Source organism: Astyanax mexicanus, chromosome 1, assembly GCF_023375975.1.
Source record: "Astyanax mexicanus isolate ESR-SI-001 chromosome 1, AstMex3_surface, whole genome shotgun sequence".
NCBI lineage: Eukaryota > Metazoa > Chordata > Actinopteri > Characiformes > Acestrorhamphidae > Astyanax > Astyanax mexicanus.
Window position 1 is genome coordinate 49,548,497 of NC_064408.1, and position 15,168 is coordinate 49,563,664.

General features: G+C 37.7%; 1 protein-coding gene across 2 annotated transcripts in view; it reads left to right on the forward strand.

Moving 5' to 3' along the window:
- ube2j1 (ubiquitin-conjugating enzyme E2, J1) overlaps positions 1-15,168 on the forward strand; it is a 75,787-nt gene that overhangs the window by 16,106 nt on the left and 44,513 nt on the right. Inside the window, exons 1-4 of one of the 2 annotated variants that reach the window (XM_049479555.1) lie at positions 4,434-4,531; positions 9,025-9,098; positions 10,309-10,440; positions 11,420-11,504. In XM_049479555.1, the coding sequence (XP_049335512.1) occupies positions 9,039-9,098; positions 10,309-10,440; positions 11,420-11,504 (277 nt within the window). In that variant the 5' untranslated portion in view covers positions 4,434-4,531; positions 9,025-9,038. Of the gene's footprint in view, positions 1-4,433; positions 4,532-9,024; positions 9,099-10,308; positions 10,441-11,419; positions 11,505-15,168 lie in introns of those variants that run through there. The other variant, XM_022662442.2, reaches the window with a different exon arrangement.

Below are 15,168 nucleotides of genomic sequence, written 5' to 3' on the forward strand. Positions count from 1 at the left end.
GAAGTGGGAAATACATTGTGAAAAGAAAGCTGCTAGGATGGCTTTATGCCAGTGCTGGGGCCAAACTTTGTTCCGTAGATTCTTGTTTTAAAATGATGAATAAGGTGCAGAAGAATGCATTTATTGATTTCTTGAAGTTGTTCTTTTGAACGCCTGTGACTTTGCACATAAGTGAGCTACTGGTGGAACTAAACAAATCCTGACAATGACTTCAGTTCACAGAGAAGTACCAAGCTTGTGTTCTTTTGTGTTAGAACACTTATAACTAACATTGCACATTACTGTAGGTATGAGAGTTATGGCTTATAAACAGCTCTGGAAATAATAAGAGATCGCTTAAAACAATTGAGTATCTTTGATTTTACCAAATTGAAAACCTCTGGATCAAACCAAGCTGAACTGCTTGAATTTTTACACCAGGAGTGGAAGTTATCCAAAAGCAGTGTGCAAGACTGGTGGAGGAGAACATGTCAAGATGCATGAAAACTGTGATTAAAAACCAGGGTTATTCCACTAAATATTTTTATTTCTGAACCTAAAACTTTATGTATATGTTTTCTTTGCATTTCTTGAGGTCTTTTTTTGTTATTTCTTGAGGTCTTTTTTTGTTATTTTAGCCATTTTACATTTTCTGCAAATAAAGGCTCTAAATGACAATCCTTTTATTTGGAATTTGGTAGAAATGTTGTCCGTAGTTTATAGAATAAAACAACAATGTTCTTTTTACTGAAACATATACCTAAAAATAGCAAAATCAGAAAAAAATATTTAGAAACTGAAGCGGTCTCTTATTTTTTCCAGAGCTGTAGGGTTATTTAAACATGTTTGAATATTTTAGCATAAACCTTAAATAAGAATGTTTTTATGATTTAATAAAAAAGCCTAAATCAAACCAATAACTGGTGCTGTATTTGTCAGTCTCTTCTTAAAATAGCTTGCTTTCTCTCTCCCTCTCTCTCTCTCTCTCTCTCTCTCCTTTTCGTTCTCTGGGTGATCTTATCTGCACTGACATCTCTTCCTTTTGCACTCTTCCCCTGGTTTATAGGGATTTTTACTCCAGCAGAGAATGCGACCTGAGGCAGCGTTTTCATGGAGCACGTGCCCGAGGAGGCGCTTGGGTTTTCTCTGGCTTCCCTTGCCTGTACAGCCACCTCCAGACATGGGGATTAAATATCTCTCTCACTTTCTCCACTTTTTCTTTTTTTGCTTGTTCTCAACTTTGTGATTAAGTCTACCTCCCTGTCTCTGTCTGGACCTGCACCTCTCATGTCTATTACTTATTCCCCTTTTTAACCCTTTTTTTATTTTCTATTTTTGGCTCTTCTTCTGTTTTTGGTCGACTTGTATCTCTCTCTTTCTATCTCTTTCTTACTCCATTTCTCTTTCTCTCTCCTCAGTTCACCTCTAATGCTCTTTCACTGCTTCTAATTCAATTTGAATCCAGAAGCAATTTCATTGTGAAAACAAGTTTGTTCCACTTCTCCAATTATTTTCCAATTTCAGCCACAGCCGTGGCCCCATTATTAAGGCAACAGGGTGATTTGGACACGGCACTTTTTGAGCTCCTCATCCACCCGGCTGCAAGAGACGCCTTCCTGCAGAGAGAAAGAGAATGAGAGAGAGAGAGAAAGAGAGAGAGAGGATGTGCTCTGCAATGCATTCCGTGCACAGTATCAGCCGGTTTGCTAACTGCAGCTTTGTGAGGAGAGAACGACGAGCAGATGAGTTTGGCTTGAGTGGGTTTTGTGAAAAGGGAAAGCTGCTTTCAGTCTGGTTTGTAATCTGCTGCGATTTGTTACTTAAATTTGTTACTTCAAACCTGGCTAATTCAAAAGTGTTCAAGCATCTGTGAAATTCTAACAATGGCATGAAGTAGTTGTTTGAAAATTACCCAGTAAAACTGTAATGTTCTTGTTTTAAAATGCAGAGCGTGGTGTTTTGAGACATTTTAGCATTTAAATCATTGTTTAATTTCACCAACAAATAAGGGATCATGGTTAAATCAATTCAGCACTCAATATTCCAGCATAATTTTTCCAGAATAAATACTTTTTTTTTGTTTGTTTTATATTTATGCATTTCTGATTTTTTTTTTTCAAACAGAAGAACTGCACTAAACAGTGTTTGATTATGCTTGTCTTTGTCTTATGCTATGCAAATTTGGATACAAACAAATGGTTTAAAATGCACTGAAAATCATGTTGAATGATGAATCATTGTTTTTTGATTAATGAGCACTGATACCAGTGTATTTTACTTAGCCACATTTAAAAGCTGTCGAGTCTGTCAAATCCTGGGCACAACCTAGCTCAGAGCTTAGGTGGTGATGTTGGCTAGTCCTGCTGATACTCAGTGTACTGGGTTGAGTCATGGACTATTAAGAGGGGTATCCAGTTAGCGGTGCTTAAAGTCTGCTCTACCTTCCCCACAATGCTATAAATATGTAGGTTTGAGTCTCATCCGGTAAAATTATGACTGTGTTCTAGCTGAGATGTGTATATAGCTGTGGGCAAGGTCCGTACTGCCTAGTGGTAAAATGAGGAACTGCAAGCTGCAGTATTTTGTTACCTCACACAGAGTTGCAGCACCTCGCACAACATGATCCATAATATCTGACTAGCTCTCGGGATCAGCCAAATTATTATTTGAAAATTACATTTATTCACATCCAAACAAGGACAGTGTAGACAGATGTTGAATATTACCGTATTTTTTGCACTATAAGGCACACCTAATATTCTTACATTTTTCAAAAAAATCACCAGTGCAGCTTAAAATCCAGTGCAGCTTGTGTATGAATTTTACTAGTCAAGTTGTAAGGAGCAGTAAAGAGCCACTCCACTGAAGTAAAGTGCTATAAAGGAGTTTCAGTTCTCCAGCACTGGGGCTGGAGTAGCATTAGCATTAGCAACTGACTGCTATTTCATGTACTATCGGCCTGTAGCCTGCTCCCAACCCCGGCTAGCACTGTTGGAGCAGCATTAGCATTAACCGCTAACCTCTCTTCAGCTTTTTTAACATTCAGAGGGGAGTATATTGGACTGTAGTCTTCGTGTTTACCGTGTTAAATCAATGTGGGATGAACTGCTAGCTCATATCGCCCTGGCTTACCAGAACACTCAGGGTTACTCCGTGTAGCGCTGTCAGGCAGCATTATCGGTTATCCGCTAGCCGCTATCTGTAATGCTAATGAATGAAAATCGGGAGTCTAAGCTTACTGTAAATAAATGGAAGTGCTTTACTCACCCAAATAAACAGTTTTCAGGAGAAAAACCTGTGTAGACTAACATCCAGCGCTTGTTTGACTTTAAAAAGAAGACAGTCTTTTAATTACAGGTTTTTTTTTACAGTTTAGCTTTTTTACAGTTTAGCTTTACTTAACTTAGTTAGCTACACCACACTAATTCAGCAGCAAGACCTGCTGAATTAGAAGTTTCTTATAGTGTCTCCTAAAATCAGTTGCGCCTTATGTATGAAAATAGACCAGAAAATGGATGTTCAGTGATCGTGAAAAATATGGTCAACATTAGTGGGAAAAGCACAGTTGTTTAAATAGAACTGTTGGAGTAGAAATGGGAATTTGTAGTTTAAGTTTCCTGGTTTATGTTTGTTGGTATTGATTAGAAGAATTGTTGGCTCACAGAAATCAGTATTGGTGCTGTTTTGTATCGATTTCAGCCACAATATATTTTCATATCTTTTGGGCCTTATTAACATTGCCTAAAAATAATTGCCAGTGTATCAATAGTATTAGTCAAGATCTGCTACAAGCCTGCTTTGAGAGCTGAGGTGGTGTATTGGTTCTGTGGGCAGCTGTTAGCTAGTCTCTGACAGATCTGTGACCCTTAAAGCTTAGAGCTGTAGACCTCACTGTTAATACACTGCAGTTCACACGTAAAGGTCAGATCCCTGCACAGGAGGAGGCAGCTTTTAAGTGATGTTTTCTGGTCAGCGGCGTGCCCTTTGCAGCTTCTTCTCTCTGTAGCTGCTGTACGGAGGAGGCAGCAGAAGGTCATGGCTCTTATCCTCTTATACACCTCTTACCTTGCACAGCCACTCTCACTGTATAGGACATGAAATGAGATTTTAGTGTGTGTGTCTGCTGTGTGTTTATTACGTGTGATTTGTCTTCTCACAGCTACGGGTAGTAATTGACCTCTGCATCTCTCTGAATATGTTTACACAGCTGCGTGCAGAAGGTTTGGCAGTGGAGGATGAAGTGGTGGCTGAATTGGCTTCACACATGGCTCTACGGAGGCGGTGTTTCTTTTCATGTTCATGCCGAGATGCCCTTGAGTTGCTCTGATTTATCGATTACTTGTGAAGCTGTTTATTAATATTCCTATTTCAGACTATTTGTTCTGGTTCGCCCACGTTTCATGTGCTTGTGATGGATTTTGTGTTATTACTGTTTTTTTATCTTCTGTTTGCAGCTGCTTGAGGAACCCTCAGAGACATAAGTGTTTTTGAACTGTCGTGTTGTGAGGTGTTGTTGAGTTCCACTTCAAAAAAAGTAATTTAAGATTGCGGGGTGAGATGTGTATTTTCTATTATCATGATTTAAATATCTGCAGTCTACTCACGTCTCCACGTCTTCTTTACAGAAGAAAACATTCAGGGAAAGTCAGTCTAAACACACTTTTTTCAAATGATTTTGGAACGTTCATGTTACTTGATTTTTCATGAGATTTAGTAAATAAAGAAGTACGACTGTACTTGTGATAAAACAAATTCTTTGTCATTAGGATATGAGTTTTTACAATAGACCTATTAAAATATCTTTTAACATTCAACATTGTGAACAGCAGAATACTCAAACTGCATTACACTGCATAAAAGCATGAGGAACTTTTCACAAAGCACACTGTACTCACCTCATATAACAAGGCTGGAGGTAGAGCGAGGTAAAGGTAGAGGTCCAGAGTGAACATAAACTACCTACCGGAAAGAAGGTCACAAACGCAAATATTACGTTGGACCGCCTTTAGCTTTGATTGCTAAGATTGCCAAGATCTTACAGCATTGATGATGATAGAGTCCGACCGCTGCACAAAGCCTTCTCCAACACATCCCAAAGATTCTCAATGAGGGTAAGATCTGGACTCTGTGGTGAACAAACCATGTGTGAAAATGATGATCTCATGCTCCCTGAACCTTAAACTCTTTCACAATTCCAGCCCCATGTATCCTGACATTGTTATCTTGGAATATGGAGTGATCAGGGAAGAAAAAATCCATTGATAGAATAACCTGGTCTATATTCAGTATATTCAGGGAGTCAGCTGACCTCATTATTTCAGCACATACTGTTGCTGAACCTAGACCTGACCGACTGCAGCATCAACCCCACATCATTTACTTACTTAAATCCAGGTGGCCTCTAAAGGCTTAGCCTGTAAAAATGAGTGCAGCCAAGCCAAGTGCTAAAAAAAAAATCTTTAAGAACTTAAACAAATTTTGAATTAATACATAAATATTGCATTTCACTTCGAAAGCAAGATATTCAACAGCATTATTACACATAGTGTTTTAAAACTCTGAGATCCTTTATGTTATAACTGCAAATATCCTTTTCAACTGTAAAATATAACAGTAGCTAGTGTAATGTAATTTTTTTTTGTTTTCCCTCTTCCTGTATATTGATTTTTATTCATCTTGTGGCACTTCCTGCATTTCTCCATTCAAATTTAAAGTGCAGTAAAAAAATAGTGGAGTACTGTAAAAACTGCATTAACTTCTTTAGCAATATTGTAAATCTGGCAGGATCTTCTTGACATTGTCATCATTTAAACAAACAAGCTTATAGAAATGTATTTACATCAACTTCCATTGAAAGTTAAGAAAGTTTTGTCCATTTACTGTGAAGTTGCTGTTTTGAAGACATATAATATAAGTGATTAACACAGTGATTAAATGTATAAACCTAATGCAATTAATTCTGCATTTATTTATTTATTTTTTCACAAACAAAAGCGTCTTTGTTTCATCTTGTTTTATCTGCCACATGTCCAGCCAAGATAAACATGCGCTCACTGCTACAACTTGTACATGCAGGTGAAAAATATGCTCGGGCAAGTGAAGGAAGTACAGGGAAACCTTTATTGATCTTTATTGATCCACTTGTAGGCAGTAGGTCAGTGACTTTTCACTTGTGATGTTGGGCAACTCGAACATGCGGCTCTGTTTCTGTACAGATGAAGGACTGGACAGTATTGTTTCACCTCAGAACTCTTCCTCAGTATTTCATCATGCACTGAGAGCAGTGTATGACATGGATTTTTGGCTGCAGGTTCTTCTGTGACAGGTCCAGCTACCATCGATTCTTCTACAATGGGGTTTAAGTCTGTGTCAGATCTACCCCTTAAAAATAGTCAGTCTGTTTCACTTAATCTTTAAAGGTGCTCAGTAGTTTACGGCTAGAGATTAACTGTGTGTTTCTGTAAATGTGATTAGGCCTGTCACAATAAGTTTTTTTTTGTGGACGATATATTGTCCCAGAAAAACAACTATTAAATGCCACTGACATAATGATAACAGAGTAGCATGAAAAAGCAATTATACACTTTTTTAAAGACAACAAAAATTGAATCAATCATTTTTTATAATTAGGTTGGGAATTATATACTTATTTCTTTACTTACTTTTGTCCACACTGTGTGTATGGAGTCACAGTTATTGAAGCAAAACTGACTAAAATACTGTTTACTGTTATATATGTGAACAAACATACAAATAAACACAAGAGATGATATCACAGTTATCAAAAATTATTGAGGTCATATTTATTTATTGTACGATAAATCGATATTGCACTTATCGTGACAGGCCTACATGTGATGGCTGCTTGTGTATCATGTGGTGCAACAGTTGAAGACTACCGGTATGTGTACAAAAGGTGCAGTACACACAAGAACAGTTGGGGCAGTGCAGCACACAGCAGCATAAAAGTAATGGAAAGTATTAAGGAGCAGCTACGCATATCTGTTCACATACAGTGCATTGGATTCATGATGCTGTTACTTGCTATTTTCAGTGCTTTGAAAAATGACTTGCCCTCTTTTAGATTTCTTTTGTTTTTGCTTTTTTGACATACTTCATTTTCTTTCCGAATTTAACTTTAATATTAGAAAAGTTTTCTTTTTAAAACCTATCCAAACAATCTTGGCTCTATGTGGAAAAGTGATTGCCTCCATGAAATGACTGTGATTAAGCTGAGTTCAATTTCACTAACTACCAACTGCTAACCAAGCCTGATTACTGTCAGTCCTGTAGAATCAAGAAATCACTTAAATAGAACCCGTCTGACAACATGAAGTAGCTAAAAAAATCTCAAAAAGCAACACATTATGTCCCAAATTGAGAAAATTCAGGAACAGATGAGAAAATAAATTGACATCTATCACACAGGAAATTTGGCAGTGTTAAATCAACACTGTTAGTGTTAAACTTTACACTCTCAGTGTTAATATAACACTAACAGTGTTGATTTAACACTGCCAAATTTCCTGTGCAGTCTGTTTAAGGCTTTGGGACTCCAGTTAACCAAAGTTAGAGCTATTAATCACAAATGGAGAAAATATGGAACTGGTGAACCTTCTCAGGAGTGACTGGTCCATGTTAGGGTCCATGTTTTTGATTCAACAATAAGAAAGAGACTGGGCAAAAATGGCCACTGACCGGACAAAAAAACTGATGACCAGGAAGGCGTTTCTCCCATTATATCTTCTGCACAATTGACACATCATTTCAGGAAAAGGACATCATACTGAATGTTAAACATGGTGGTGGTAGTGTGATGGTCTGGGGCTGCTTTGCTGCTTCAGGACCTGGAAAAGTTGCTGTAATTGATGGAAACATGAATTCTGCTCTCTACCAGAAAATTCAGAAAGTTCAGCCATCAGTTCATGACTTTAAGTTCAGGAGTACTTGGGTTCTGCAACAAAACAATGACCTAAAGCACCAACAGGTCCACCTCGCAAAAAAAAAATTGGATTGTCAATTTGACTGCATGGTGAACAGATTTTAGACCAGCCTTTTATTATGGAATGACAAAGAAATACAGCTGTTTTGTTTGATGCATTTTGACTGCAGGTCGGATAACCATGATACATATCTGTTATTGTTAAAAATCTTTAAATGTTGTGATATATTTGTTTTGCCCACCCCTACTATGTCTGTAAAATACATAAGTAAAAAGTATGTATGTATACACCTGCTTTTTATATGATATACAAAATGGAAAACTTTACACTCCAAGAAATGTTAATGTTTTTTTCCATTATTTTGAACTATTCCTATTGGGCCATGCACCTTAAAAGAAAATTCACAGGTAACCAATATATTTGTATATATATACACATCCACATTTATTTTGTTTAAATGTATTTGTGGCTGAATTGTCAGTTTATTCTGTACTTTAACACTAAAATACTAAAATAGACACCCACAGTATTATTTCTCTTCTCTTTGGTGATTCTTTAAACATTGACTTTCTGACTTAATGCCGGTCAGAGTACAGAGTAATACAGCATAATCCACCCTTCCTTTCAGGCACTGTCCTGTCCCGAGCTGCTGCAGGTGGATTAGACTACAAATGGTACGCAGCTGAGAAACGTGTGCGTTTCTGTGTGTGTGTGCCTGCATGTGCGCATATCCTCCAGCTGCCTGTGGATGTATGCGTACTTCTTGTCACACTCTGACAGTCTGGTATCACCAGCGGCTGCATTTGCACTCGGCTGAGTGCAGTTGAACAAAATAAATGAATTAAAGCTAAAATTAAAATGACTGTCCTGTATCCAGAAATATGAGCGCACTGGACAAAATACAAAGAACTACGGTATTGATTAGTGAAAATGAAAGAGAAGGATCTTGCCAATTATTGTTGGACGAGTTCTACATCACAGTCTGTACAATCTGTGTGTCTTTTTAGTAGAAAAATGTAAACTTGCCAAACAAATGGACAGCTGCATTAGACAACCTGCCTCAGGCTAATGACATTTATTTTTGTTTTATTCTGTTTCTCAGCTGTGAAAAGGTTGATGAAGGAGGCAGCCGAGCTCAGAGACCCCACCGAACACTATCATGCCCAGCCTCTCGAGGTGAGTTTTGAAGACCCTCAGTCAGAGCTTTTGAATTTTGTGAATGAATGGAAAAAAATGAAAACTGTGAGATTTTTGGATTGTTTTGCTAAGTAGTTCATGTGCATAAAATAGCAAACTACTCTTTACCAATACTGAACAAATAGCCAGGGCCCTATTTTGGTGACATATAGGTGAAACATCAACAGGGAACCATGCAGCTTTGATTTAGAGTTTGTCGGTGTGTCTTTGTTATGATGATGACACAAAAAAATATGCCTTTTTCGGCTCTTCCACTGAAAGCAAGGGAAGAATACAAAGAGGTGATGCAAATGTAAAGCCAGTAAGCAGATCTCATTAGTCATTAGGCCCTCTTTCCAGTTTGGTGGCCCCAAATACTTTTAGCTAATCATGTTGAGAAAACTGGTCTCAGTTTTGTTTGTAAATGTTCTGTGCTGAACTGTATCCCTTAGAAAAAGTCACCAGAACAATTGGCCTCTTTGTTCAGAACTGTTCAATCCTGCAGCAGAAAACAGCAATAGTTTTCTGTTTATAATAAAGTGTTCTGTGCATAATGTGTGTTCTTATTGGCGACCACAACACTTGTAGCTGCTGCTCTATGTATCTCATTGAAATTGAATGCAAAATGACAGAGCAATAATACAGTTATTAAAAATATGCAAGAGGAAGCTGTCTGAAAGGGATGTTCGGTTGCTAACCCGGAATGTATCCAAAAAACATAAAACCACGGCTGCTCAAACCACGGCAGAATTCAATGTGCACCTCGACTCTCCTGTTTCCAAAAGAACTGTCCGTTGGGACAATAAAAAAATACCAAAAGCTTTCAGTAAACTGACTTTCTAATGCATTGCAAAAGAAAAAAAAATGTGTTACTTTGGTGCAGGCAAATGTGTATCAAGCATAGCCCCTGGCAGATATCCTCGAAGTATTAAATGCATCGCATTTGTTTATCTGCTATGATAAATAAAATCAGCCTCTGCAGATATTACTTTCTTCTTCCACTGAAGTCTTGGTCGAACAAGAAATGAATAAAGATTAGGAACTGAATTAAGTTTAATGTTAAAACTAAAAAGATCAACTCAGAAACTCTTACAGACTAAAAGCGCCAGTGCTTTTAATGCGCCTTTCACATCACATCTAATCAGATGCTCATGCTGTAATGTTCTTATCGCTGCTGGGTTTGTGTTTTGACTGCTGCTTGCCTCTGCAGGACAACCTCTTTGAGTGGCACTTCTCTGTCCGTGGGCCTCCAGACTCGGATTTCGATGGAGGGATTTATCACGGGCGCATCGTTCTTCCTCCTGAGTATCCCATGAAGCCCCCCAGCATCATTCTGCTCACTGTAAGTCATTCTCACTGATCTCGGAGTGGTTCACTTCATACTAACAGAATAGTGCATCACATAGGGTGAGCTTTATTTATTATTATAATAATAATAATAATAAGAAGAAGTATGTAATGGTAATTAGCTTAGCTAGTTAATCTCTTAATTATAGTTAATAAACAAATTTTTAAAGGCAAGGTTTTACAATAATGATGGACCTTGAAGCATGGTAATATTAGGAACTTACCAGCACTGGTAGATTTTACTACTTTACATTACATTACTTAAGATCAAGGCCAACTTCTGCCAGCACCCTCTCAACCCCCCTTTTTTAAATTAAATAATGATTTTATTTTTTTTTAAAGAAGCTCTCTCCTCATTCCTTCTTCCCCGTTCTTTCTCCCTGGGACAATAGACAGAATTAGAAGAAGAAGACATGAAAGGCTGTGATCAAAGACTCTGGCTGACGGCCTGACACGAAGGCAGATCTAAAGCTGTTCTTCGTTTTACCACCCGGAATGAGGTTTTGTCTAACGGGAGACCTGGCTTTCATACACTACTGAAGTGTCTCTTTCTGATGATTGTTAGGGCTTGTTTATAGAAACGAACAGTTTGCTGTAACAATAGGGTGTTTGCTGAGGTTCTGCTGAGTCCTTCACACAATTAACACTACTGGCTTCTATGGGAGTCGGTCCCTGATGAGTTACGTACATCACTGCTCTGCTGCTGGTTTCGTTATTCCCTTGCTCAACTTTATAGATTTTACGTTCAGCGCTAGAAGCGTGTGTCATTTGTTTTGTTTTTTCATCTGTTTCTTCTTCCTCTTCTCTTCTTGATCTCGAAGATCAATGTGTGTTCTCTCGTTGTCACTTTTCCATCAATTTCCATCTGTATTTTCCCGCTCCCTAATCATCCTCCCAATGTTTTTCCTCTCTCTTTTCTTGTGAGTGGTTGCCATGTCTTTAATTGGTGCTGAAAATCCCTCTTTTTATTTCAGCCCAACGGGCGTTTTGAAGTGGGGAAGAAGATCTGCCTGAGCATATCTGGGCATCACCCTGAGACCTGGCAGCCCTCCTGGAGCAGTGGGTACCCCTAGAGCATGACACAGACACAAACACACACACACACACACACACACACACACAAACACCCATATGGGCACGCACGCACACTTGCGGCTAGCACCAACAGCCTCACTAAACATAGCACGAGCCCTCTGTGCCTGGCGGGTATTACAGAGAGAGAGAGAGGGAGAGGGAGAGGGGAGAGACCGAGAGAGAGAGCAAATGAGGGATTAAGGGGTTCATTTGAATTTAAATGAAGTCGGTATGCTAATGTCCTCGCACGCTAGCATCTTCCAGATTGTTCTATCAGCGCGTTCTCTCCTTGCTTGTAATTGAAAAGACTAGAGGAGTCCGGGAGAGGTAAAGAAGCAGAACAGAGCGCCCGGTGTTCGCCAGACGGACGCTGATGTCCAGATTTGAAAACTTTAACTTTATATCCTCAAGGGGATTTCATAAAGGTTCCGTTTCCATCACCCCAGGGAATTTAAAGGTGCCTTAAATAAAGTATATTAAAAGTACTTTTCCTGGTTAAAGAGGACTGTGAAGTGTTATGCTGCAAGTATCCTGTAGAGTTTATGTAAATGTTGGGTGCTTGATATGAATATTGTTAGCTTGCGGCTAAGACATTTTTACTAATATTTGATTTGGGGGGGAAAAACACACATTTGTTAAAATATTTTAGCTTTTAATGTGGACTTTAATAGTGTTGAGTGTTAAAGTGTTCAATGACAAAGGTACAAATATAATCTACATTCTAAAAAAGGCCATATCCCACACCTTTAATACATCTAATTTTTTTCTCTTTTTACTGAGATAAAGTGCCTTGCATACATGCTGTATTTTTTGTATTTTTGCACTATAATGCGCACTTAAAATAATTTAATTTAGCCAAAAATCATCAGTGCGCCTTTTAATCCTGTTTGCTTTATTTATGAATTTTACCAGTGAGGTTGTAAGGAGCAGTAAAGCCACTCCACTGAAATACAGAGTTATAAAAGAGTTTCAGTTTAGTTCTCCAGCACAGAGACTGAAGCAATATTAGCAATAGCCACTAACCGAGCTAAGCGTTAGCTCTTTGGCAGAGGTGAGTATTATTGCCCTGTGGGCTGCTGCTTACCCCGGCTAGCACTGCTGGAGCAGCATTAGCATTAGCCGCTAACCGTGCTGAGGACTACATCTTTGGCCATCCATAAGTGAGTATTATCGGCCTGTAGCCTGCTTCTAACCCCGGATAGCCGTGCTGGAACAGTATTAGCTGATGTTCAGAGGTGAGTATATCGGACTGTAATCTTTGTGTTTACCGTGTTAAAACAAACTACGTGGAATAAACTGCTAGCTAACATCGCCCCGGCTTCTTGGAACACTTAGGGTTCTTCAGTGTAGCTTCAGGTGGCATTACTTCTAGTTACTAGTGTCGCATAAAATGCGCCTTATAGTGCGAAGAATGCGGTACTCAACCCCTATTCTTGATGAAACCTTTCAGGTTTATCAGCATTACCATTTCACTTCTTGACATTTTAAATGTTTTACATTTTGGTTTAAATGTATGTTAATACTATAATGCATAATTATTTTAAGCTAATGTTGGTTTTAAAAATAATGAAAAACTTTGATACATGCTATGTAAGCTCTGTGCTGTGGATGCTTTAAGTTCACATAGATGAGAGATCGCCCTAGTGAGGAACAGTTGGCTTACAGTTGACCTTTACCTGTGAATCATTACAGCAGGTTTCCAGAAAAGGTTAGAAGACCCCCTTTTTCAAGCAATGCTGGCCAGTCTTTGAATCTGAAGGGTGGATAGATGATACTAAATATCATGAGATACCAAAGCAATTTGCCTGCTTCATTCTAAATTCGAACAAACCAAAAAACAAATAGGAAAATAGTAAAACTGTGGTAGAATTTTATGAAAAATTTCCCTATCTTTATAACTGTGCGTTCAAGCTTGCTGTAAAAATGCCTTGTTATTAGGTCACAGCCACTTCTTTTTTTTGCGTCTGTAATTTGTTCTAATTTTGTTTGAACAGAGACCTCACCCTCATTTTTTGTGTGGTCTCTTTACAATGCTATCCCACCCCTAAACCACCTGTTGCTCCTTCTAATCATGTCATTTTTATCCTTCTTTATATCACATCCACATTTTTTATTGCCATTCACACTGCCACATAAATACATAGTTGTGTTACACATAACAGAAAAAGATCAGATTGGGCATGGGGAGTGCGATATTGACAAATAAACTATGTATATAGTATAATATCTATGTAATTTCTGTAATTTTGACTATAACAAAAATATACAACATTTTTTCATTTATTTGAATTTAAGAATTTATTTGAATTTAAAAATTATTCGAAAATCTGTTTTTAAAGTCTTATATATAGTGGTATTTTTGCTTCTTAAAGGATATTAATAATTGCTTGCTAAATATGTTAATGGAAACTATATATTCTAAGTTTTTTTTATTTTACTTGAAACTAACTAAAACATTAAAATCACCAGTTCAAATATCCAACAGTGCACATATATGTAAACCATGTGGCCGACCTGATTTTATTAAGCTTTAAATAATGTATATTTAAATGTAAATAAAAGTGTATAATCAGTGTTGGATTGGCAATATCTAATTATTTTTATATTAATGGTTAATCATCATGATATTCTGTGATTAATCATAACTAAAATCATAATGCAATTTCTTTAAAAAAAATGCTGGTATTTCCTTTAATTATTTAGAGGGAGACAGTAATCATTTTGGAGTATGCTGTGTCTGGCCGACTAGAGCCTTTGTTACTGCATTATATCATTTCAGGCTAGTTTTCATGTTTTTTTAATTAGAATTGTGTAATGTGCTGAGTTGAAGAAAGAGGCAATGTGCCATCTGTGTGTGTGTGTGTGTGTGTGTGTGTGTGTGTGAGAGAGAGAGAGAGAGAGCTTCTGAACTTGACAGTGAGAGATGCTGTGTTGGTGATAATTAATTGTACACGAAAGTAGAGAGTGGCTCCATAGGTAGCTTGCCAAATTAGCCTTTATGCTAACTGTCCACATGATACAGTCAAAGTTTGGGCGACATGAGGGACTTGTCGCCTGCCAGTGTGAAGCCTATGCTAGCACACTGCATTCTCAAATGTGCACGTGCAACATTCTATCCTAAAGCATGCCCTTGTGAAAGCATGGAGTCAGGATGTTTTGACCCCAGTGATGAGCATACTCGATAACGTCAGTTTGAGCATCATTACCACAGCAATTAAGATATTATTAGAAACAATTTACAGCTCTGGAAAAAATAAGAAAGCACCTACAAATTATGAGTTTCTTTGATTTTACCAAATTGAAAACTTCTGGAATATAATCAAGAGGATGATGAATTATTACAAACGATCAAACCAAGCTGAACTGCTTGAATTTTACATCAGGAGTGGCCAAAAAGTTATCCAAAAGCAGTGTGTAAGATTGGTAAAGGAGAATATGATGCCAAAATGCATGAAAATTGATTAAAAACCAGGGATATTTTACCTAATATGGGTTTGTGAACTCTTAAAACTTTATGAAAATGAACTTGTTTACTTTGCATTATTTGAGGTCTGAAAGCTCCATAACCTGGAATCGGATTCGTCTTTTTTGTTATTTCAGCCATTTCTGCAAATAAATGCTCTAAATGACAATATTTTTATTTCGAATT